We start from the raw sequence: 20,305 nt of genomic DNA on the forward strand, positions 1-20,305 counted from the left end.
TCTTATCTGAGCCCGACTCCTTTTAATGCGCACCGATCTTTTCTCGTCTTGACGACGTCGTGCCGGCCGGCTGTGGGCCGTCGAGGCTGCTCGCACCATGAGTTGGGTTCTGAGGCAAACTGGCGGCTGTGACTGACGGACTGGCTGCCCAGGCAGGTCATGCTGGCCGCTCAGCCACGCTTCGCCCTATGCAGCCACAAACACTCACCGGTAAATGATGCGTTTTCCCCAGAGCATTGGCATTGACTACTGCCGCCTCACTGGACCGGCGTCTGCCTGCTTAGGCCAGCTCGTCATGCCATTGCGGCTCCTTCTGTGCTGCGCTCTTCTATGCCCCCTACATAACGATGGTCTTCATCTGCTGCTGCTGCTGCTGCTGCTGCTGCTCCTCCGGCGAATATACGGTGTGAACATGTCAGCGTCCTCAACAATCCCCGACATTGCCACCCCTACCACTGCAACCATCGCCTCCTCTGCGCAATCTTCGCCAGCTAGCGCAGCCTTCAAAGTCGTCTGTGCCTGGCCCATCTCTTCCAACTACGGCGCCGGGTCGCGTGTCAGTAACCCAACCCCCCACCTGCCTGTCAAAATGCGTTCCCGCCCAGCCAACAACTGACGCCCGCCTCCAGATCCTATACTATGTCCTCGTTGCCGCATGTGTGACATTTCGCAAAGCTGAATGGTTGCGCAACACGTGCTTGGCTGCCGTCTTGATCCTCCCCGCCATCTCGGCGCTCCAAGGCATTGTGCTCGCAGCTGCGCACCAGAATGGTCAGTACTGCAACTCCCAAGAATCCCAACCGAGCCACGCCCATGCCTGTCCTGACACGTCATGGTAACCAGGAGGAATCGATTTGGACATCTTTGGTGCTTTTCAAGTGTGTGCAATTGGCATCTTGGCCGCTCCGCTCACGGTGCGACTGTCGCGCACCTACTTTTACACGCCCGGAAGGAACATCATCTTTTTGTGGACCATCTTGATCCTCATGGGCCTACTGGCCCTGTGCGTTGAGTTCTACCGTGTGACCCCAACCGACTGCAGCATCCCCATCGACGACAACTCTCCCCGAGGAACCGCCGCCTTTTTGAAACTGCAGCCCAATTGCAATCTGACCTGCTCTGAAACACAAGGCCCAAAGTCGCCGCTGCGAGGCGGAGCTTCAGCCGACGTCTTTGTTGTTCCTGTACCACGGATCCTGACCTTTAATGCCGGTATGCTCTTGGCGGCAGGGTTCTGTATACCAGCCATCCTGTCCTTGATCTTCACATGGGACAAGGTCCTGGAAACCAATTGGAAAAGACGTCGCCATGTCGAAGAGCTCGATGCCCGCATCGAAGGCGCCAACATGACAGTCGGAGAGATGAGAAACATCAACGATCTGGTGCGATCCTTTCTGACCGTCATTGAGATCCCGCTCTTTGGTGGCGTTATACTGACCATTATCGGCATCGGCGAAGCAAACTTCTTCAGCCCTCAGCTCATGTACATGACCGAACCCATGGGGTCTTTTGGTATGTGGCACTGCGTGGCGCTAGGTAGCCTGACAGCCTCATCTAACATTCCATGCAGGGCAGTGGTCACCTATAGCTGGTACAATCCTCGGTGCCTTGGGATCCTTGTATCTGCTGTGGTCAACCAGTGGCAAAGAGACTACCGAAGAGAAGCACACACCACAATGCGAGCATTCATACTCTTCACGTCACAGTCACAGTAGCGAACGATATCCAACTCCACTGCCGCAGAGGAACTCCAACTCTCATTCGAACATACATGTCAATGCTCTGGGTATACGCTCAGAGTCGCCCAATGACATTTCATTGATTCCAACAATTACGCATCCAGGGGACGATGGTGATCAAATACGCGAAATCCTTCCAGAGGACCGTCGGGATACTCAGCCAGACGATCATCCAACAGCCGGCAGACACAAAGTCCGTAGATGGCTGACCTCTGCTGGTAACTATCTTGGCGATGCTGCGCATGAAAAGCTTGACTTGGAGCAAAACAGCACCAACGAGGCGACACGATCCTTCCCAGAGGTACCCGGAGAAGTCTGGCGTAACCCAAATCTGGAGAGTACTAGTCGCAATTTTGATCTGATCCGGGAAGCAAGAGCCAGCAGCACATATGCGGCAAGCATTCGGTCTACATCAGATATTGGACCCAGCTCACCACCACCCATACCAGAAACGCCGCGACTGGATTCTAGTCCTGCTCGGGCACCAAAACGACGAGACACACTAGAAGTACCAAAGGAAACCCATCGCAGAAGCGAGAGTCAGAGCTCGGGAAGGTGATCAATATTTACGGCTTGTGTGTTTGACTACTTATGTACATGAAGTATGCTGCTCATATCGCACGAAAATGCGTACTTTTACAATCCGAACCAGGCCTCAGTTTGAGCTTGGTGAGCTGGGACACCGTGTCCGACACCAACTGCCCAGATTCCCTGAACGTTGGGACCAAAATCGTCGGTGCGGTAGTTGGTCTGGGGCGTGTTGGCCTGCGACCTTGTAGGCGTAGTGCTGACTCCAAACACGTTGGTCCACTGCTTGAGTGTCTCGTTGTAGTTGGGCGGGAGGATGGTGGCATCAACAGAGCCATGCCAGAATTCTACACACAAGTTAGCAACCGCAACATCTCGGGGAAGCGCAAATCCACTTACGAACACGAGGACGCTGGCCATTGTAGCCAGGATCCATTGCGCGCGCAATATCACCCCACTGCTGCGCAGTCTTGATGGAACGTCCTTGAGCGCATTCACTGTTCCACGCCGCCACCGCTCCAGAAGCCGACACAAAGCATCCAGCAGCGACACCAGAGTACACCGAAGTCGCAGCGATAAGATCGGGGTATGTCGCGGCCAAGACATTCGTCATCATCGCACCGGAAGACTCTCCCACCACATACACCTTCTTGGGATTGAGGTTGTACTGCTTGGTCGCATACGTAATCATATCAGCGATAGCATTCGACTCGCCGCCTCCATTATGCGACAACGACGCCTTGCTCGAAACATCCCAGCACGACGCCGTCGCGCTCGGGAACACGGAGATGTAGCCCTTGGAATCCGAGCCCTTTTTCCAGGGTGCCCAGCCAAAGTAGCTCGGGCCGGTGGATCCGCAGGGGTGAATGGCTACAACGAGCGCATCGGTCTTGACCTGGTCGGGCTTGTAGACGTACCTGTGTTGCAATGTTAGCAAAATCGCTAAGACAAGAGATGAGGGTGATGGGATGGGAAGAGAGGCGTTTGTATACATACATTCCAGGTCTCGCCTTTGCCGAACCCCCATAATTCGAGACTTGAGTTAGCTGCGCAGCGAAAGCCGCTGAACCGCAAGCCAAGAGCGAAATAAGAAACTTCATGTTTGAACCAAGCTTCTCCTCAAATATATACAAATAAACAAGTCTTTGTTACTCCCGTTGGCGTTTTCAAAGTCACACAAGAAAACAACAGACAAGCAAAACCGAAGAAAGCTTCGCAAAGCCTTTTTATATACACAAGTACACACCCACTCAATCTACCCCTGGTTGTTAACCCCATACCGTTAAAGTACCTTGCCTTGACATTCTCCACACCCCATAAATTTCTCCACACACGCAAAAAACAAACAAGAAACGAAACAAACGTCCGGCCGGCCCGAATCTAGCCCCGTCATTCGTGGGAATCCCCGGGTATACCCACCGAGCCCCCCCCCCCCCCCCCAAACAAATACACAACCCACATTACTTGCCTTGGATAACATATTCAACCGATGATTGCAGCGTACATTGGGCCGGTGCCCAAGAAAAAAAACACGCCAACGTGGATTATACATGAAACGAGTGCGCCCCCCCCCCCCCCCGCCCCTTCCCCCGCCTCCGTACGTATGGGTGTTGCGAAAATAAGCACTATGGAGTCAAGTTTACAGTTCATATATATATTAAGCCGGTTTCATTTTTCTTCTTCCTTCTTTCCAATGGGATGTTTCAAGAAAGGGTGTGTGGAGATAAAAAAAAAATAAGGTTAGAGTGCTTTACATGGGCGTGTTTCTGTTTCTGTCGAACGGAAGGAAGAGGACAAGAAGAAGAATAAAGTTGCGGGTGGGGGGTTTTGCGGGCGAGAAAGGCCGGGTGTGTTTGTTTCACCGCTCTCAGGGTTTTTGTTCGGTACTTTGAGAAAGAGAGAGAGAGAGATGCGAAGAGGGTATGGATTGAGGAGCCCGAGGGGCGTTGGAGTGGAGAGTTGTATTAAGCGGTGGCAGTACTGCGGATATTAGGGTTTCCTGTTCTTGGGTTAGGGGCGGGGGCTTGTCTGGTGTGGGTTGATCTGTGTGCTGTGTACTATGTAGATGGACATGGGGAGGGAATGGGAGCGGCCCAGGGAGGCTTTTTTTTTGTGATGCTGACGGGTATGTGTGTGTGTGAGGGTTGAATGTGGTATATGCTGGGTTTACTAATATAGAGACTTGTAGTGATAAAATCGAGTGTTTTTTATTTTGGGGGGGGGGGATAGAGATGCAGGGCAAGAGGCCGATGCACAAAGTTGGTCAAACGGACTTCTGGGTTTTTTGCCTAAAAGGAAGCAAGATGTAGGGCTGATTCGTACTAGATGGGACTTTATCTCAGTGTAGATGCGCTAATACTTTCTAGCGCCCGTTTTTGTGGCCGCTAGACGTATATTCTTCGCACATGACGCTGTTTCCATCGCCGCTTTCTAGATGGAGCCCAGATTGTTCCCCAGATTGGGTTTAGCAGACGGATAACGGTGCTGAATCGAACAGAGAGTTTAGAGGGGGGAAGTGGAGTTGGTCCGGGGAAATTGGGCGAGGTGGTATTATTGTGCATAATTGTGTGTGTACTACTACCAGCTGTGCTATGCCCGTTGACTCGCGAGTCTATAGATGCAATCGCCTGGTATCCGATTTCTAGCATATAGTACGTACTTTAGAACGGTTATCTAGAGGGTGATCTAGAGGTACAAGGCCTTAAGTTCCTCCAACTCTTCAATCACCTGGTTGATCTGCTCCGGCTTTTCTAGCACCATGACGCTCTCAACAACGTCGGCAACGCGTTCGTGCCAGAGAGCCTCTTGATCTATCTCTTCTCCTTCAACACTGTCGTCGTCGTCGCAAAGCGACCCCGCGTACGAGGTCAATCCCGAGTACCCAGCGTCGCTGATCCGAACAGGCGTCCCGGGAGATGGAAACCCAAACGGCAGCGTCGGCTGCGTACTCAGTGTTGAGCTAGTATTCGGAGAGCGCAGCGTAAGCGGCAACGGACGATCGGGTGCTATGTATTTATTTCTCATCAGTACATATTATACAGAAAGCCATGCGTTCTCAGAGGCCACCAAACACATGGTAGGAGAAAGTAAAGGGAAACGTACTGTTTGGTGGGTAATCCCTCAGCTCCGACGCCATCGACGCCAGCGACGTCGAGCGCTGGGCCGCCTGACTCATGGCGCGCTGCCGTTCGACACGCAGGATTGGCGGAAGCGCATCGATGCGCGGGAAGACGGAGAAATCGCCTTTACTACCACTGCGCATCGAGCTAGTAGTAACGCTCAAGTTGCTGCGCGAGGCTCGTTCTTGCAGCGCGATGCGGGCTTCTCTGTACACCACATGCGTTAGTTTCGGCAATTTACTAGAGTATTTGCAACGCTCTGTTTGGTCCGGGTTCCGGGCAGACAAAGAGAGGCAAATTGTGGGTGTGTGAGAGGTTCAGAGAGTCCCGAGGAATCTGTTGTGGCACCAGATTGTGCCTGGGTCACGTAGATTCCGGATTCCTGGGCTCTTGCGTAGGCAGAGGTGGATGAGGGGTTTGGCATACACAGGGCGTTGGGTGAATACTTCTTGCATCAGTGTGCGGAGGTGTGGGTTCGCTATGCGTGCGAGGTTGTAGCCCTATTATCAAACAACGTCTATGTTAGCGTTGGGTGTTTCTTTGTGAAGGATTGATGGGTCTGGGGAACAGTTGATAGATACGTGATCGAGGCGTAGCTCGCGGATGTGCAGACTGGCTTCTTGATAGTTCTTGCTGTTTTCGTTGATCCAGTAGCTGAAGAGGGACAGGTTGACCTCGGCGACAGTCTCGTCGTAGATCTCTTGGGCGATGCGGCGGACTTCGTCGTGTGAGAAGTTGACGTGCAGGGATTCGCATCTTTGGTGTTTGCGGACACGGCCGCGGTTTGAGAGGTTGTCGTTTCTCTTACTTGTTTCTTCGGTTACCGGGTGCTGGTCATGAAATCTGTCGATTTCATCCTCATTGAGAGGGACGGATTCCTCTGCGAAAGCAGCAAACTGTTCCGGTGACAGTACTTGAAGCTGTCCGAGGTCTTCAGAGGTTTCAACATCTTCTGCAGCTGGTTAAGTTTATATCACTCATATTGAAGAAGTTACTTACTTTGTTGACCGAAGTCTCCGGCAGTGTCCTTGCTTTCGCCTGTTGCTGCTTCCTGGGAAAGATTCTCCTCATCCAAACGAGGGCGCTCATCCACGTCGGTGGCGTCATCTTCCTCATGCTCGGAGCTCCAAACGATGGATAGCTGGCTGCCGCTATAGACGCCACCATTGTCGCGTTTCTTGCGTCTGAAGAGACTGGCAAGCGACCTCGCACTACTCTTGCGAACCGGTCGGCGACTCTCTGAGCTATTATCGCTCATGCTCTCTCTCACATCATGTCTCTGAAGGGTGACTGCGGGGGGGTTTTGATTGATACCTTTTTTTGAGTGTTCTGACTGGCCCCAAAGCGCTGGCACTACGTCTGGAGAGAACATGGCCGCCGCCAATCCTGCTTGGAGTTGGAAATGTGGAAAATCCATGGTGTTGATATACAGCTATCTGCTGGTATTCTGTCGTGCAACGTCACGTAGTGGTGGATTGAATTTCGAAAAATGTGTTGTGTGTGTGGTGTATTGGCAATGTGAATTTGAAGTAAAAGACGTGGTGATAAACGAGCCGTGAAGTGGTGCACTGACACTCAAAGTGAAGGTGAGACACCCGTGATGAGGTCTGCTATCTCGGGAATAAATCGCTCAGAAAGGCCAAATTGAAGGCTATGGAAACATGAAGAAAAATAACATGCTCTCATTTCGTTCGTATCATGGAATCAAGAGGTGGTGCTTCAGCTACGCAGGAATCAATTCAAGAATCTGAGTGTGGTAACCGTACAACATCTCAATGAGTTGTTTTAATACAACCCTCGCAACATCTAACCTGCTTCCAATGTAGTATGTTAGCAACGAAAGTGATGAAGTAAAAATTGGCTGTGTTAAACTCGAGTGGGTGATAGGGCCATACAAAGCGATGTCACTGGCGACGCTTGAGTCAATTCAAGCTCGCGTAAATCGTAGTTCATCGGTTCTGGTAGACAACTCACCGTGATGCAACATGAAGGAATATCTCTAGGATAAGGATGTAGCACTAATTTCCTTTTGTTGATACTGAGTGTTCTGTCAAACCAAAAAAAATTCAAATATCACAAGTAGTGCGTGTGGCTCAAGCCGACGTAGCTAGCTTCTTGGATGTGACATCCTCCGACTCTCCCAGATTCATACCCTAGATTTCAATTTCCACAGTGGTACCGAAAAAGGCGCCGAAATAGTCACGGTAATGGAACCACACATGCCAGTGCTGTGCTTGATTTCGTAATCAACTACATTGACATCGCTGATAAGTGCGACTTTTTCGTTCCAATCAATCGAATGTACAACATATTATTCACAAGACCAGAGAGAAGCAAAAACAGTATATGTAACCAGATGATAGGCGAGGAAGCAGTGGTAGGAGTTGGAGAATGTCAAATCTAGGCCGAAGCCATCAAACAGTCAATTTCCATATGAGTGGTCATATTGAACTGGTCGGGACGACAACAGGCAGCGTACCGTAATCCCACCGGTGAACCACCGGTTATGAAGAAGGCAGCAGAATACCGAGTCTACTCAACGACTACTCGTATGTATTCAATCTGCTGATTGCCTACACAGAGTTTACGTGCCGATGCAAGTTTCACTCATGTTCGTGGTATGTCACGTGACCCTGTAGTGAGACAATAACCGTAACCCTTCATCAAAACTACCGTCTAGTACGCGTCTAGCAAATTTCCTTCTAGAGAATTATGAGAAACGAAAGGCATCCTTCTTACAAGGGTATCAAGAATACTACTTTACGCAAAGAATCAAAATCCAATTTAAGTTTAATTTCAGATGCACCTCTTCTTTAACCCTAACTTTCACTCTATCTCCAATTCTTTCTATCACCCGCTCCTATCACCCTCTATTATTGCCCTTTTATCACTGTTCTTGTATTACTGAAGAGAACAAAGAATCCATGCTTAACAATGCCTTAATCTGCACTCCTGGTATCATCCAATAACAGCACCTTCTCGCTGAGGCTTTGTTTTCACAGCTCTTGATCCAATTGATATTTGACGAGGCTAAAACGGGTGACGTATGGGTTGGGATCGCCGTTCACTGACGCGCGAATAGCCCGATTGACCTCGAGGGCGTCGATGTCAAGCGAGGCGACAGGCTGTGCCAACGGGTCGAAAGTTGCCGTCTCAGTTCGACCGCCTGCAAACTGAATCGACACAGCGATACCTGTCGTATCCGCCGGCAAGTTATCATTTGCGCTCATTCTCACTGTCAAACGTCCGTCGCCAGTGGTGAAAGCAGACACACTGATATAATCCTCTCTAGAAGTCCTTGGTCCGTGAGCAAATTCATTGATAGTGGCGGTTACGATGACCTCACGATTGGTAGGCCGGCGGTGTCCTGTGTGCAGTCCCGTAGGTTGCAGTCAATGCGAAGGCCACATCCGAAACATTTTAAATTTGTTGCCTCGACACTCGTGATGAGACTTGCTACAGCAAGTAACAGGATGTTGAAGAAGTATTGGAACAAAGGAATCCCAGCCGATGGATAAAAATCAGTGGCCAAAAGTTAACGTTTATGAATATCTTATTCCAAGTCAAGAGAACATATTAGCAGATATGTAGAACTAGAGCGCCCATAGGACTGTATTATTCTACCGAGGTATCTTGTGAACCGTGAACAACACGGTACGGTTCAGCAACTAGGTTTCTTATATGAGAATTCTGACTTGCTCTCGCAATACAGCAGTGTGGTAAATGGGGTCTCTATATCAGAATCGTTTTTCGTGATTTTCTCACCCGATACTAGCCCAAACAGGAGATGTAGTGGCTCATTGTAAATTTTTGATTAATTGTTTTCAATCTCTACTCGCGAAGAAGCTATCAGCTTACCTACCTTGGTAAGACCTGTGTCTCTGTACTTTACTCTGATCTAAGACATTTCTTCAACTCAGAGAGATGCTTAGAATTTTAACATCAGCATATTATATGGCTTATCTACGACTTTCAAATAAGCCACTACACTTCCTGATAAGATTAGAATTCGCGGAGATGATGGCGATTCGAAGATCCCGTGGTGGAGACCCATGTACCAGCCTAGATTAGACGTTTTTAGTATAAATACCAGGTTTGTAATATGCCTAAAGTGTGGCCGAACAAAAACGGGGTAGTTCTCGTATAGCAAAAACTCTAGTTCCCAGCGTGTAAGTACACAATAAGATGAGATTGACTCCCAAGATGAGGTTTGTCCCCCAGGTCTAGTGCGTGCTCGTGAAAACCTTCTCCCTAATGTAGCTTAGGGCTTAATCTTTCAATCTGACCTCTCCGCATCACCAATAAACACCCGAACCGCTACTTGAGGGTGCAACAACGCATCGCTTACGTGTCCCTCACGCATGCCCTTCGGCTTAATCAAAAAGTACACCCAGTGCGCTTACTGTGTCTGCAATGGGTATGACATGTGGATGCCTGCGCCAGTAGTTGCAGAGATCAACTCGCACGGCGCTTATGGACGTTGCACAAGACGACACAGAAGTCTCTAACCGCGGGCAGGATCGACCATACCCGCTTTTCCACAGCATCGATATTGCGGCGCAGACCCAACTCTAGGCACTGCCCTTTGATAGTATTAGGTCACAATGGGGACCTATGCGTATCCTGGCTCGACTTCGTGACCACTCACGCGACCAAGACCAGCCCTGATCAGCGAACTTATGATCCTAGCTTCAAATGGAGCGTCTCGGCTACGAGAACCAGAACACGCGGGATGACGGCGAGCCACGTTTGAGTACGGCCTTTTTTTTCTTTAGGGTTCGAATGCGAAGCCAATGGCCGTTGACTACATGACAGAACGGATAGCCGCAGTGGCGAGCGGGACGTGGTTGTGGGCTGAAGAGGTGCCTTGGGGAGCTGATTCGCCAGGTAGCGCAGCGAATGGGGCTGTGAGGCGCTGCCTCTTGACCCCAGACAAAGACAACAGATCTCAGCCGTTCAAACGACCGCAGGATTGCTGGCCCACCCCCCGGTTCCCCATTGACGGCCGTGCAAATTCCGCAGGCGCTGTCCATATGAAAATTGCGGCGAGGTTGATGCAGCTGGGGCGCTGCCGTCCAATCGAAAGCCGACATTAGCGCCTCTGCTTGTTGGGCTGCCCATCTATTCCCAACTGAGCCATACACCCAACGTCCTCCATCCTCCACAAGCTTTCCACACCATGTACCAACGGCGGGGCTATTACAGGCGGCTCTCGAAACTTTGAATCGCGTTCACGCGCACGGCGTAGCTCAACGTCGCCACTAAGATGGCATGATTATTCTGACATTCTCGACAGCTCTAATGGGTGTAGTACGCACTGTCACGCCGCGGATGACGCGAGTGCGGTGCATTCATATAGCAAAAGTGTAGCCTGCAGGCCTCAGGTGGCACCAGTTCCCAGTCCTCTGTTATCGTCATGTCTCGTTGTGCGGCGCAGTCTCTCTTCTCCTATCCTGTTTGACTTTACCCAGTTGACCGGAACCAAGGCTGTGCCGCAATAGCATTCCTTCGCTGCTTGCTTATGCACTCGGGCGCTGCCTTCTTTTACACATCCTTCGCCGCCGCCATTGCCGTACTTTCTTTTCGTGTCGCGCGTCTCATCAGACGGCATCATTACGCCTCTGCACATTCCAGGCCGACATCCACAGAAAAGCTTATCACACACTTGGCACGATAACCCTTCCGTAGACATGGCTACGCTTTCCGTGCCGTCCCCTGACATGTCCCCGGCCTCATTGGGTGGCGGCGTTCACAGACCACTCTCCACACATGGCCTGCCAAAGCCGCCGCGGACCATGTCACCGGAACGACCACATCGTTTTTCAGCAAAGAGCTATCCTCCTCCCACTCTCGCTCACACTCCTATGACACCAGACATGTCAGGACCAATGTCTCCACCACCAATGTCGGCCAAGTCCTTTGGCACCTTTATCGATTCAGAGCCATCAACCCCAGCCTATTCACCGAGGATCGGCACTGAATGGAACAACTCTTCAGTGCTCCTCGTTCGACCCACATCGTCGTCTTCAGAGCCTGCCAGTCCTGGAGAGCCGGTATGGCGCATGTTGAAGCCATTGCCAATGAAGGCACCACCCAAACCGAAGAACAAGCCCACCTCGGTTGTATCTCAGTCAAAGGCACCAGCCGTCGACACCAGGGAGATTCCCTCGAACACGTCTCTCTACGCACACCCCGCCAAAGAGGCGAGGCACATCAGCCGGCCGACCGAGTTCAAATTAGCAGATCTATCTCAGCAAAACTACCCTCCAAAGTGCGAAGATATCGAACTGAGTGCAGACGAGAGGCCAGATGAACAAAACGGTGGCACTCCCACCTCAGTGGCCTTTGGCAGGCTAGCTTCCAAGATGAAGTTGATGCTCCGACGAAAGAACACTGATACGAAGAAGAAAGAGAAGAAGCAAAGGCAATATGAAGAGGTGGACCGCATTGAAGATAAGCACTGGACAGAGATGTGAGCTGTCTGTCCGTCGTTGAACACAGCTTGTCTACAGTCAGCTATTTGTACCGTCGCTACACACCGGGACACTGGAGAGATTGACAACACATTGTATGGTATGTTATGATAGAAAGAGACTGATACACGACCAAGTGAACACAAGGAGAAACATTTTCAATGCTTTTTTGTATCGCAAGGACAGGTCGTCTTATTGTTTCTGATTCGATAATCTTGTTGTTGATCGTTATCACTAATTTCATTGGCGTCTTTGGCAGGTATTTGTCCGCGTTTTGATTTTGGGAAGGGAGTTTCAAGTACTTTGTTTTTATCGCGAGTTACACAGCCCAGTAACAACGATACCCAATCCTTGACAAAGAGTCTATCAATCAAATATATTATGCTCCTTGAAATTCTCAACCCACTTTCTGTGTGCTGGAACATGGACCCCCTACTCACAGGATATCTTACCTATTTCGAGGGAAAAGAACATTGTTCAAATGTCCGAGTCATTCTCTAAGGGCTCCATTTCGACCCGTATTTCCTGCAGACGCCCCGTGGCGCTCAAACCGTCTTACGGGCGCTACCCGGCCGCTTCACGTGAGTGGGCGATCGGCATGGATGCACAGACCACACCTTTTGATCTCTACCACAGGAAGTTTCCAGCACCAAATCTGCCAAAGTCGCTAATCATCAAAATAGCCACCATGATACCAAGACAATGGGGGAGGACGGCTTGCCTCAACTCTGCGACGCAAACCCAGTTGGCTGGACGGTTATCCGCGTTCACAACAGGAGGTAGCATAATTCGGCCACGTACAGAGCATCTAAGATGCGCTCGACACAGTGCAACATCACGTGCCTTTTCACAGACGGGGCAATTTCACAAACGACTCGAGTATCTCAGGACACAGAGTATACTGCAAAATGCCCAGACAAATCGCCAGAAAATACCGCATCCATCCAACACCCTCCTACAATCGCGTTTCCCCACAAAGACTGTCGTCGCTCTTGTTCTCATCGGCGGCCTGGTATACTACCTTGTGGACATAGTTGATCCCTCCTGGACAGATGATGTATATGCAGCCTTTGCTTCGGGCGACGACTCGAGCTCACTAACGACGCCGCTGCATTTCTACCGCAACCGCACAGAAGTACAACACACACTCGACTACCACATTCCGGATGCCAGTGCGCCGCTCAAAGATCCCACCGTAGCCAAGTTCCTGTCTGATCAATTCGAAAAACTATGCTTCGGATGGATGATGACCGAAGACGATGCGCGCAAGGGCGTCGAAGGCATGGAGGGTGTTCAGATGCCTATTACACACGGTTGCAGGTTCCGAAGCAACGAGCCGTGTGAGGACTTCTTCGCGCTGGGAACGAGTCCCGGACCAGGAGAGAAGCCATGGAATTACTGGACTGTACTCGATGGACACGCAGGGCGCCACACGGCCTTCTATCTGCAGTGGTCCTTGATCCCCATGGTGTCGTCTGCCCTCTGTGCCCTACCACGCACAGCATCAAGCCCAGAGATTGAAAACACAATCAAAAACGCCTTTCTCTCTACCGACAGATCAATCATGGACCGCGCAAAAACAGCAGCAAACTGGTATCCCGCTGCAAATGCAGCAGCAATCGCCGCCCTCACCCCCGCCTTCTCAGGCTCCTGCGCTTTGCTAGCCGCCTTCGACGCATCCACCTCCACCCTCCGCGTAGCCTGCACCGGCGACTCTCGCGCCGTTCTCGGCCGCTGGGACCCCTCCACCTCCTCCTACACTGCCATCCCCCTCTCCGTGGACCAAACCGGCTTCAACGCCGCAGAAGTAGAACGACTAACCCGCGAGCACCCGGACGAGCCCTCCATCATCGACCCGAAAACCGGGCGGCTCATGGGCATAGCAATAACGCGTGCATTTGGCGACCACCGCTGGAAATGGGACAACGACCTCGTCAAAGCATGCCAACACAAGTTCTGGGGCACAGCACCCCGACCAGGCTCCAAGACGCCGCCGTACATGACTGCTGAACCAGAAATCACCGAGACGCAGGTTGTCCGCTGCGAGCCAGACGACTACAAATCTTCTTCTTCTACGCACGACACAAAGGGAAAATCCGACTTCCTCATCCTCGCCTCCGACGGCCTCTGGGACAGAATCTCGTCAGACCACGCCGTCGAATGCGTCCAGCGCTACCTCGAAGCCCGCGCCCGCGGCAAAGGCTCAGTACTCGCAGACCCGCACTTGAAAGCCAACCCGCCAAACTTCTCCTCCGTCTCCGCACTCTCCGCTCAAAACCCTTTTTCGCCGTTCCTGCCTACCGGAGCAGCAGCTGCGCAGCAGCAGCAACAGCAGTCTGGCGGCAGAGTGCTAGAGCCCGGTGTCACGTGCGATCCCGACCAGGGACAGGATGTAGAGTGGAAAGCTACGCCGGAGTATTTTGCCATTGAGGATGAGAATGCGGCGGTTTGCCTGGCGAGGAATGCTATGGGTGGGACGCGGCGAGCGTTGTTTCTGGGGATACTGGCGGGGCCCGAGCCGTTGAGTCGGAATGCCGTGGATGATACGACCATCATGGTTGTGTTTTTTGATCGGTTGGGCGACGGCAACGGAGCTGCTGGGACGAGTGCGGGAGAGGCGGGGGAGACGAAGAAGAAGAGGTGGTGGTGGCCTTTGTAAAAAGTTGGTCCTATGTCACAATATAGAAAATCGAGCTATGTAGTAAAGAACTTTGTTGAGAAATCTTATAGGTTGGAATAAAGAAAAGGGGTGGGGAGCACAAGACAATCATAATCATCTGGTATTGGTTGGATTGATAAGCGTAGTGAGTAATACACGTTGTGAATCTCCCGTGCCCCCCCAATGAATACAAAAAAAAGACACTAGAAAGACCGGGCCCTAGCCATTTGCAAAGTCACTACCGTAAAAGCCTATGGAGCGGCATTTGTAGCAAAAGATACCTCGCCCTGACCCTTTCACAAGTTATATTCCCCGGAAGCTTTAGCAAAGAGTAGTGACGTTCCCTGTTTCCTCTGTCTGACCCTTGCCCGGGCCTCCATTCTCGCCCAAAACGCCACAAAAGCCCATCCACTCCATGCAAATGCCAATAGCGATGATGTGAAAAAAAGAAAATCCATTTCTCTTCGACGGGGACGAGCGTGTGTGTGTGTGTGTGTGTGTGTGTGTGTGTGTGTGTGTGTGTGTGTGTGTTAGAATCAGTCTTTCAAACATCGTGATACCATTGATTGGGGATTGTAATTCCCGCATGCCTTGTTTTTCTTCATGTTTGCACTGGTATTGTAGTTCGATTCGTGTGGCACAGTGGAGGCAGGTGGGAACTCCACCTCATGCAAGCCACATGCCTCGTTTCTGTCTATACGCTTGGTGCTGCCGAGACCCATGGACTTGACACAGTAGGAGCCAGCAGAGATCTATTGAAGGAAATCTTTCCGTACATTGACGAAGGAACCAGGTCCACCATCATCTGCGAGCTCCATAACAAGAGCCTCGGCTTGTTGGACCAGGCGCTCCAAAGCGGCTGATGAGGATTTACCTAGAGAGACTGGAATGGGTTAGCAAGTCATGTTCATAGGCGAAGGGTATTCGGTGTGGAGAGTTCTTGAGCTCTCTGTAGACCATATTTGAAGGAAAACTCAAACATACCTAGTATCGCGCTATTGAGCTCTTCAGCTACTGGTGCGCGGCCAGCAACATCCAATAATGGCGCTAGCATACTCTCACGTGCATCAGGATAAGCGATCAGAGCGAATGTATCTTCGAGCGCCCTCTTCACTTCACGTCTTGGATCATTGGCAAACTCAGCTTTGAGCTCCATACCGTAGGCAATCGTCTCGTCTAACGCGCGCGCACTCTTGGCTTCTTTATCCTCGATATCATCTTCGTCCTCGTCTTCAAGCTCATCGTCCTGGTCCTTGTTGTCCCAACTGGGTGGCGGATTGTGTACGCCCAACTGCTCGTCAAGCTCCATTTCAAAATCATATTCCTCAGTAGTTGAGCGTTTTGAGGGTGCCGTCGGTGTGGAATGACATTGCGCATTGAGCTCGCCGCACCGCCGTATCATCTCGATGAACTTTCGGCAGCGGAGTTTAAAGTAAATGTTCTCGTTGTCGCGGAGAACAAGAGGATAATATGCAGACGTGTGCTTAAGCGCCTTGTCAATATCGCCCTCAAGAATAGCTGTACGGATTTCTGTGCCATGTCAGCATGCCTTTAATAGTTCCTGAACCACGCTGAACTCACTTTGCCTATTTAGCGCATCCAAATCTTCAACCGCTGCCCGGTAAGGAAGATCTGCATTTTCGTCGTTCGCAAGTGCTTTCGCCTCTTCCAGGATCTCAGTTGAAAATGCTCGCGCGGTCTCAACGTAACCGTCATGAGCTAGATATTGTCCGACTAGCTGATGTATCAGCGCATCCTCGCCCCCAGCAGCCCTTGATTCAACTTTTGTTCGTGCAATCTCTGCTTGTATAGCAGCTTTCTCGTCTTGCACCATCCTATCGATATCAAAAGCAAAAGGTTCCTGGCCAAAGTTTACACGAACTGTCTCGCCAGGCTTCTTCATGCCTACTGTAGGATAGTACGGCATGTTGGGTTTCAGATCTTTAAAAGCAACACCTGAAAATGTGAGTGGTTGATTTGATCGTTTCAAGCTCCCATACTTACCCAGCATGTGCCCATTCTTGGTGAAGAAGGCAGTATTGGTCCGAAAGTTGATGCCGCATCCAATAACGTCCAATGTGCCAAACTTTGGCCCGTAATTCTTTCCAGAAGTAGTGTTGCTAAACACTTGTCCATCATCGCCGTGGTAAGCATACGAGTCCGGCTCCCAACCTGGTATCCTGCTCAAGGCGACCTTGGCGCCCGAGAATCCTACCCCAATCATCCTCCTACAGAGTGTGTTAGTATGCGCATTATCAAGCTTCAGGCTTACATACCCGTCTTTACCCTTGGAAATGACTGTGATTTCATAGTAATAAATCCCGCACTGCCTTGGCATTGGGAAATCTGCCCGGACCGCCGCGGCTTCGTCGTGAGTCTTCTGGGTGCCTGCGAACTTTGCCATTCTTCCACCGTCCTCAAGTTCTAGCTGACTGAACCGGTCGCCGTCGTTCCATCTTGTTGGCCAGGGCGCTACAGGCTCGTCTATAAGCACAGGCGCACGCTCAATGACCTCGTGCGCAAGTCCCCGGTGTGAAGGTGCCATCTTGTGGAGGTTGACACTACTCGAACTCGTCGACAGCGACCCCGCGTTGGACGAGTGGGTTGACTTGTGTTCGCGCTGTGCCGCCAGCTTCGCCTTGTGCACCTCTTCCAGCTTCTCCGCATGCTTGGATCCCCGCAGGTACGACGGCACAAAGAACGGAGGTACTTCTTGAGCCGGCGCTCCCATCGAGTTCCAGTGGCCAGATTGGCTCGAATATGAGGGTAGTGGTCCACCGCCCCTTCCAAGACTTGTAGACATGTGGCCGTCGGCGTCGATGGAGCGAGAGAGGCGGTTCGGGTTGGTGGCCAAGGTGTTGCCGCCAAGGTGAGAGAAGGGTGTGGATCGAGAAGGTTGGTGGAATGAGCTGCCGCTGCTTCCTGCTGACCCAGCGGCGACCCTGGCCCAACTCTCCCTACGAGCATTCATCATTGCGAGAGCGATGGTGACGTGGGCTGTGGCTGCGGACGTGTTCGCGGTGACGTATGGAAGCGATCGCAAGAGGACACGCCGTGTTCGCGAATCGGGATGACCGGACCGGTGGTTGGAGTCGCTATAGAGCTTGGAAGCGAGAAAAGACACTCAGGACGCGTAAGGAAGGACGCTGGGCAGATGAGGAGGTATTGTGCTGGCAAGTGCAGTCGCCAGACGTTCAGAGAAAGAATCAGCGACACCCAGGCTCCTGTGCAACTACAGTCACAAATACATTCATGGTTCCATGCAAAGAGTATGTTGCTACAGGCAAAGAGTGCTTGCGCGAGGGTACAGTTCAAGCCGACGGTCAAGGATGGTTCATGAGGTTTAGGATGCAGCCGAGCTACTATCGGGGACCATCCCCGCAGTCTGCGGGTAGATAACGCCATTCCTGCTGTCACGCTCGCCAGTATCTGGCAAGTCATTTCCGCCGACCAATTTTTCTCACTTTCTCTTCTCTGTATACGGTAATCAGTGCAGAGGTTTTGATTGTAAACTACATGAAGATCCAACAAGCCCATTTCTAGAATATGAATGAAGGGGGGCACTAGATGCATGGTGGCCAAGTTACTAAGGAACACAATCAGGGGCTGGTCGATAACGGGTATATAATAGACAATAATATTTGAGCCTTTCAATGGCCCGTGATGACAGGCAAAAGCAATGCCTTTTTCACTGCTTCGTGTGCGCACTTCTATCCGGTACAAATGTAGTCGCAATTCGAATCCCCGGCTCATGCGCCTTGCTTCACCCCTGCTTTACACAAGCCAGATATACTCCCAAAGAAAGAAAACGCCTTTTAGATAGGCATTCAATGCCATCCATGAACGCCCAACATGGTCAGAAGATACAAAGGGAATGCGCGGAAAAACAAGCAACAGAAATTGAGAGCGATTCACGACTGCGGCAGAGGCAGGGTGCATCATATAGTTGACAAAGGAGAGAGATGGCGAACGTTCAAGCAGCTATAGGCGCCGGCGAGCTGGCAATGCCGTTCATGGGCGTTTGTACTGATGCACTGTCGCCATTGAGCCCGCTCTTGTCGCTAATTGCGCTGCTCTCGTCCTTTAGCTTGGAGTCGCTGGTGCCAGTGCTGTCGCTCTTGACGTCGTCGGCAAAGGCGGAGGCTCGACCGGGTTGATATGTAGGGACCTGCCAGACAACGCCGGTGAAGCTGCGAACCTGGAAGCCCTTCTTCTCCCAGCGACGGCACTTTGCGCCTGACCTGTCAAGGGCGCGAAGGCGCTCGTTGATGGCTCCGAGGTTTGCCTTTGGGCCTGCCTTGTTGATGGCTGGGGCAGCGGCAAAAGATGGCTTGGAGTTTGGATCGTTGATGATGTCACCCATCTTCTTCCTCTTTGGACCAGGCTTTGCCTTGGGTTGCTTTGGAGTTCCGGCGTTGGAGCCAGCCTCCATCTGAGCAGCAGTCCGCTTGGTGCCGGGCTTTGGCCCCTTCCTCTTGGCAGTGGGGGGAGCAAGCGACGACGGGGTGCTGGCGTCGTTCATGATGAGAGTATCGTCGGCAGGCGTGTCGTCGGCAGGCGCAGACTCGACGATTTGCGGCGTGGGTGTTGATGGAGAAGGCTGTGCTTGGTCGCTAGGCGCCGGCGTGGGCGGGCGGGCGAACCTGGTTAGGGAGTCTGCTGGCAACTTGAGAGTGACGACGAGAGTCTTTGGAGATTTCGTGGTCATGTTCGCGTGCAGGCGACGCGGCGATGATGATGAATCGAGATGAGGTTGGGCAGACGCAGGCAGGCTGGCAGGCGTTGGGGTGGCCGTCTGCTGCAGCGGTGAGTGGAGATGAGGGCGGCTCCGCGTGTCAGCGTGCTGGTGCAGAGGAGCGTCCTGGTGGCTAGGCGGGCAAGTGCGTGCGTGCAGCGGTTGAGCGTGTGGGTGGGAGTCGTGAAGAAGACGAGGTGGGCTGGTGCAAAGAGGGTGGCACGAGATGGAGTGGAGGATGGTGGAGAGGGAGGGTGCGCGATGAGGGTTGCCGCTCAGGCAAAGAAAGGGCTTCGGCCCAGCTGGGGTGGTCGGCTTGCCAGATCATATTGGGCGGAATCGCTAAAACGTTCTGTCTCTGTCGGCGCTCTAGCAAGAGGTGAGGACACGGCCCCCTTGGCCCCGACGACCAAGGGCGCTAGTCCGCATCCGACAGGCTGATATACCCAGCGCCGCTCGCAGCGTCGCTCCAGATGCATCTCGAACACATTGCCGCGACTGTTGCTGCTGCTGCTCATGCTGCTCATGCTGCCGTTGCTGCTGCCGTCTGTCCTGCCTGCTGACCTTGGCCCGTGTGGCCTTGCCTTGTGCCATGGCGAGCCAAATTGCGCGTTGCAGTTCCTGAGCGGCGGGCGGTAGGGAGCCATCGCGCATCCTCGCATATGCGGCACCAGCACAACCTTTGCTCCATCCCACACGCTCAACAGCCACTTTTGCATCTCGCAATGCTTTGGCCTGGCCTGGCCTGCATCTGCATCTGCACCCTCGGCCTGCGCTGCGCTGCGCTGCGCTGCCCCGCATTGCACTGCACTGCACGCTTTGCTGCCCGTCGTGTTTCGCCTTCGCTGTGCACCCTGTCTTGATGTTCGTGCGACAACTGACCACTCCGCCACGCTCTTCGACCATTGTCGCGGACGAGCGTCAGCACCTCGCCCACTGCCGCTGCCTCCTCGGCCTATCCACCCCATCCTGACCACACCTTCTTTTTTCCCTGCACCAAGCCTGCTACTGCCGAGTGATGCAACCTGACCAGGCCTGTACATGCCCTCGAC

At 52.2% G+C, this 20,305-nt stretch overlaps 5 protein-coding genes across 5 annotated transcripts; 2 read left to right on the forward strand and 3 right to left on the reverse strand.

Annotated features, from left to right (window-relative positions):
- Positions 1–394: 394 nt before the first annotated feature.
- On the forward strand, positions 395–2,462 carry PSV08DRAFT_382483 (uncharacterized protein). Its single transcript, XM_014222469.2, has 4 exons — positions 395–556; positions 630–771; positions 844–1,512; positions 1,571–2,462. Exons 1-4 carry the CDS (start codon positions 413–415, stop codon positions 2,296–2,298), a joined length of 1,683 nt encoding a protein of 560 aa, XP_014077944.1. The 5' UTR covers positions 395–412; the 3' UTR covers positions 2,299–2,462.
- PSV08DRAFT_339237 (carbohydrate esterase) lies at positions 1,980–3,439 on the reverse strand. The gene is made up of 3 exons (XM_014222470.1): positions 3,264–3,439; positions 2,667–3,184; positions 1,980–2,614 (listed from the first exon to the last, which is right to left on the reverse strand). The coding sequence occupies exons 1-3, from the start codon at positions 3,365–3,367 to the stop codon at positions 2,376–2,378; spliced, it is 861 nt and encodes a 286-aa protein (XP_014077945.1). The 5' UTR covers positions 3,368–3,439; the 3' UTR covers positions 1,980–2,375.
- Positions 3,440–4,952: 1,513 nt separating this feature from the next.
- On the reverse strand, positions 4,953–6,803 carry PSV08DRAFT_382487 (uncharacterized protein; the record flags this gene model as incomplete). Its single annotated transcript, XM_066093404.1, has 5 exons — positions 4,953–5,272; positions 5,370–5,593; positions 5,813–5,886; positions 5,968–6,338; positions 6,386–6,803. 5 exons carry the CDS (start codon positions 6,801–6,803, stop codon positions 4,953–4,955), a joined length of 1,407 nt encoding a protein of 468 aa, XP_065948016.1.
- A 3,969-nt stretch (positions 6,804–10,772) lies between these two features.
- PSV08DRAFT_232204 (phosphatase 2C-like domain-containing protein) lies at positions 10,773–14,629 on the forward strand. The gene is made up of 2 exons (XM_014222472.2): positions 10,773–11,858; positions 12,757–14,629. The coding sequence occupies exons 1-2, from the start codon at positions 11,077–11,079 to the stop codon at positions 14,516–14,518; spliced, it is 2,544 nt and encodes an 847-aa protein (XP_014077947.1). The 5' UTR covers positions 10,773–11,076; the 3' UTR covers positions 14,519–14,629.
- Positions 14,630–15,112: 483 nt separating this feature from the next.
- PSV08DRAFT_412885 (ran-binding protein) lies at positions 15,113–19,528 on the reverse strand. Its single transcript, XM_014222473.2, has 6 exons — positions 18,546–19,528; positions 16,795–17,471; positions 16,523–16,746; positions 16,100–16,474; positions 15,503–16,048; positions 15,113–15,401 (listed from the first exon to the last, which is right to left on the reverse strand). Exons 1-6 carry the CDS (start codon positions 19,224–19,226, stop codon positions 15,271–15,273), a joined length of 2,634 nt encoding a protein of 877 aa, XP_014077948.2. The 5' UTR covers positions 19,227–19,528; the 3' UTR covers positions 15,113–15,270.
- Between the last annotated feature and the right edge of the window lie 777 nt (positions 19,529–20,305).

Source organism: Bipolaris maydis (genome assembly GCF_028858645.1).
Source record: "Bipolaris maydis strain C4 unplaced genomic scaffold PSV08scaffold_17, whole genome shotgun sequence".
In the NCBI taxonomy this organism is placed as follows: domain Eukaryota; kingdom Fungi; phylum Ascomycota; class Dothideomycetes; order Pleosporales; family Pleosporaceae; genus Bipolaris; species Bipolaris maydis.

Coding starts and splice junctions, on each gene's coding strand:
- PSV08DRAFT_382483 (XM_014222469.2), top strand. CDS start 413: ATGTCAGCGTCCTCAACAATCCCCGACATTGCCACCCCTACCACTGCA. Junction 557..629: donor ACTACGGCGCCGGGTCGCGT/GTCAGTAACCCA, acceptor GCCCGCCTCCAG/ATCCTATACTATGTCCTCGT. Junction 772..843: donor CGCAGCTGCGCACCAGAATG/GTCAGTACTGCA, acceptor CATGGTAACCAG/GAGGAATCGATTTGGACATC.
- PSV08DRAFT_339237 (XM_014222470.1), bottom strand. CDS start 3,367: ATGAAGTTTCTTATTTCGCTCTTGGCTTGCGGTTCAGCGGCTTTCGCT. Junction 3,185..3,263: donor GCAAAGGCGAGACCTGGAAT/GTATGTATACAA, acceptor ATTGCAACACAG/GTACGTCTACAAGCCCGACC. Junction 2,615..2,666: donor TGGCCAGCGTCCTCGTGTTC/GTAAGTGGATTT, acceptor ACTTGTGTGTAG/AATTCTGGCATGGCTCTGTT.
- PSV08DRAFT_232204 (XM_014222472.2), top strand. CDS start 11,077: ATGGCTACGCTTTCCGTGCCGTCCCCTGACATGTCCCCGGCCTCATTG. Junction 11,859..12,756: donor GATAAGCACTGGACAGAGAT/GTGAGCTGTCTG, acceptor CAGGACACAGAG/TATACTGCAAAATGCCCAGA.
- PSV08DRAFT_412885 (XM_014222473.2), bottom strand. CDS start 19,226: ATGACCACGAAATCTCCAAAGACTCTCGTCGTCACTCTCAAGTTGCCA. Junction 16,475..16,522: donor CAAGAATGGGCACATGCTGG/GTAAGTATGGGA, acceptor TCACATTTTCAG/GTGTTGCTTTTAAAGATCTG. Junction 16,049..16,099: donor GGATGCGCTAAATAGGCAAA/GTGAGTTCAGCG, acceptor GACATGGCACAG/AAATCCGTACAGCTATTCTT.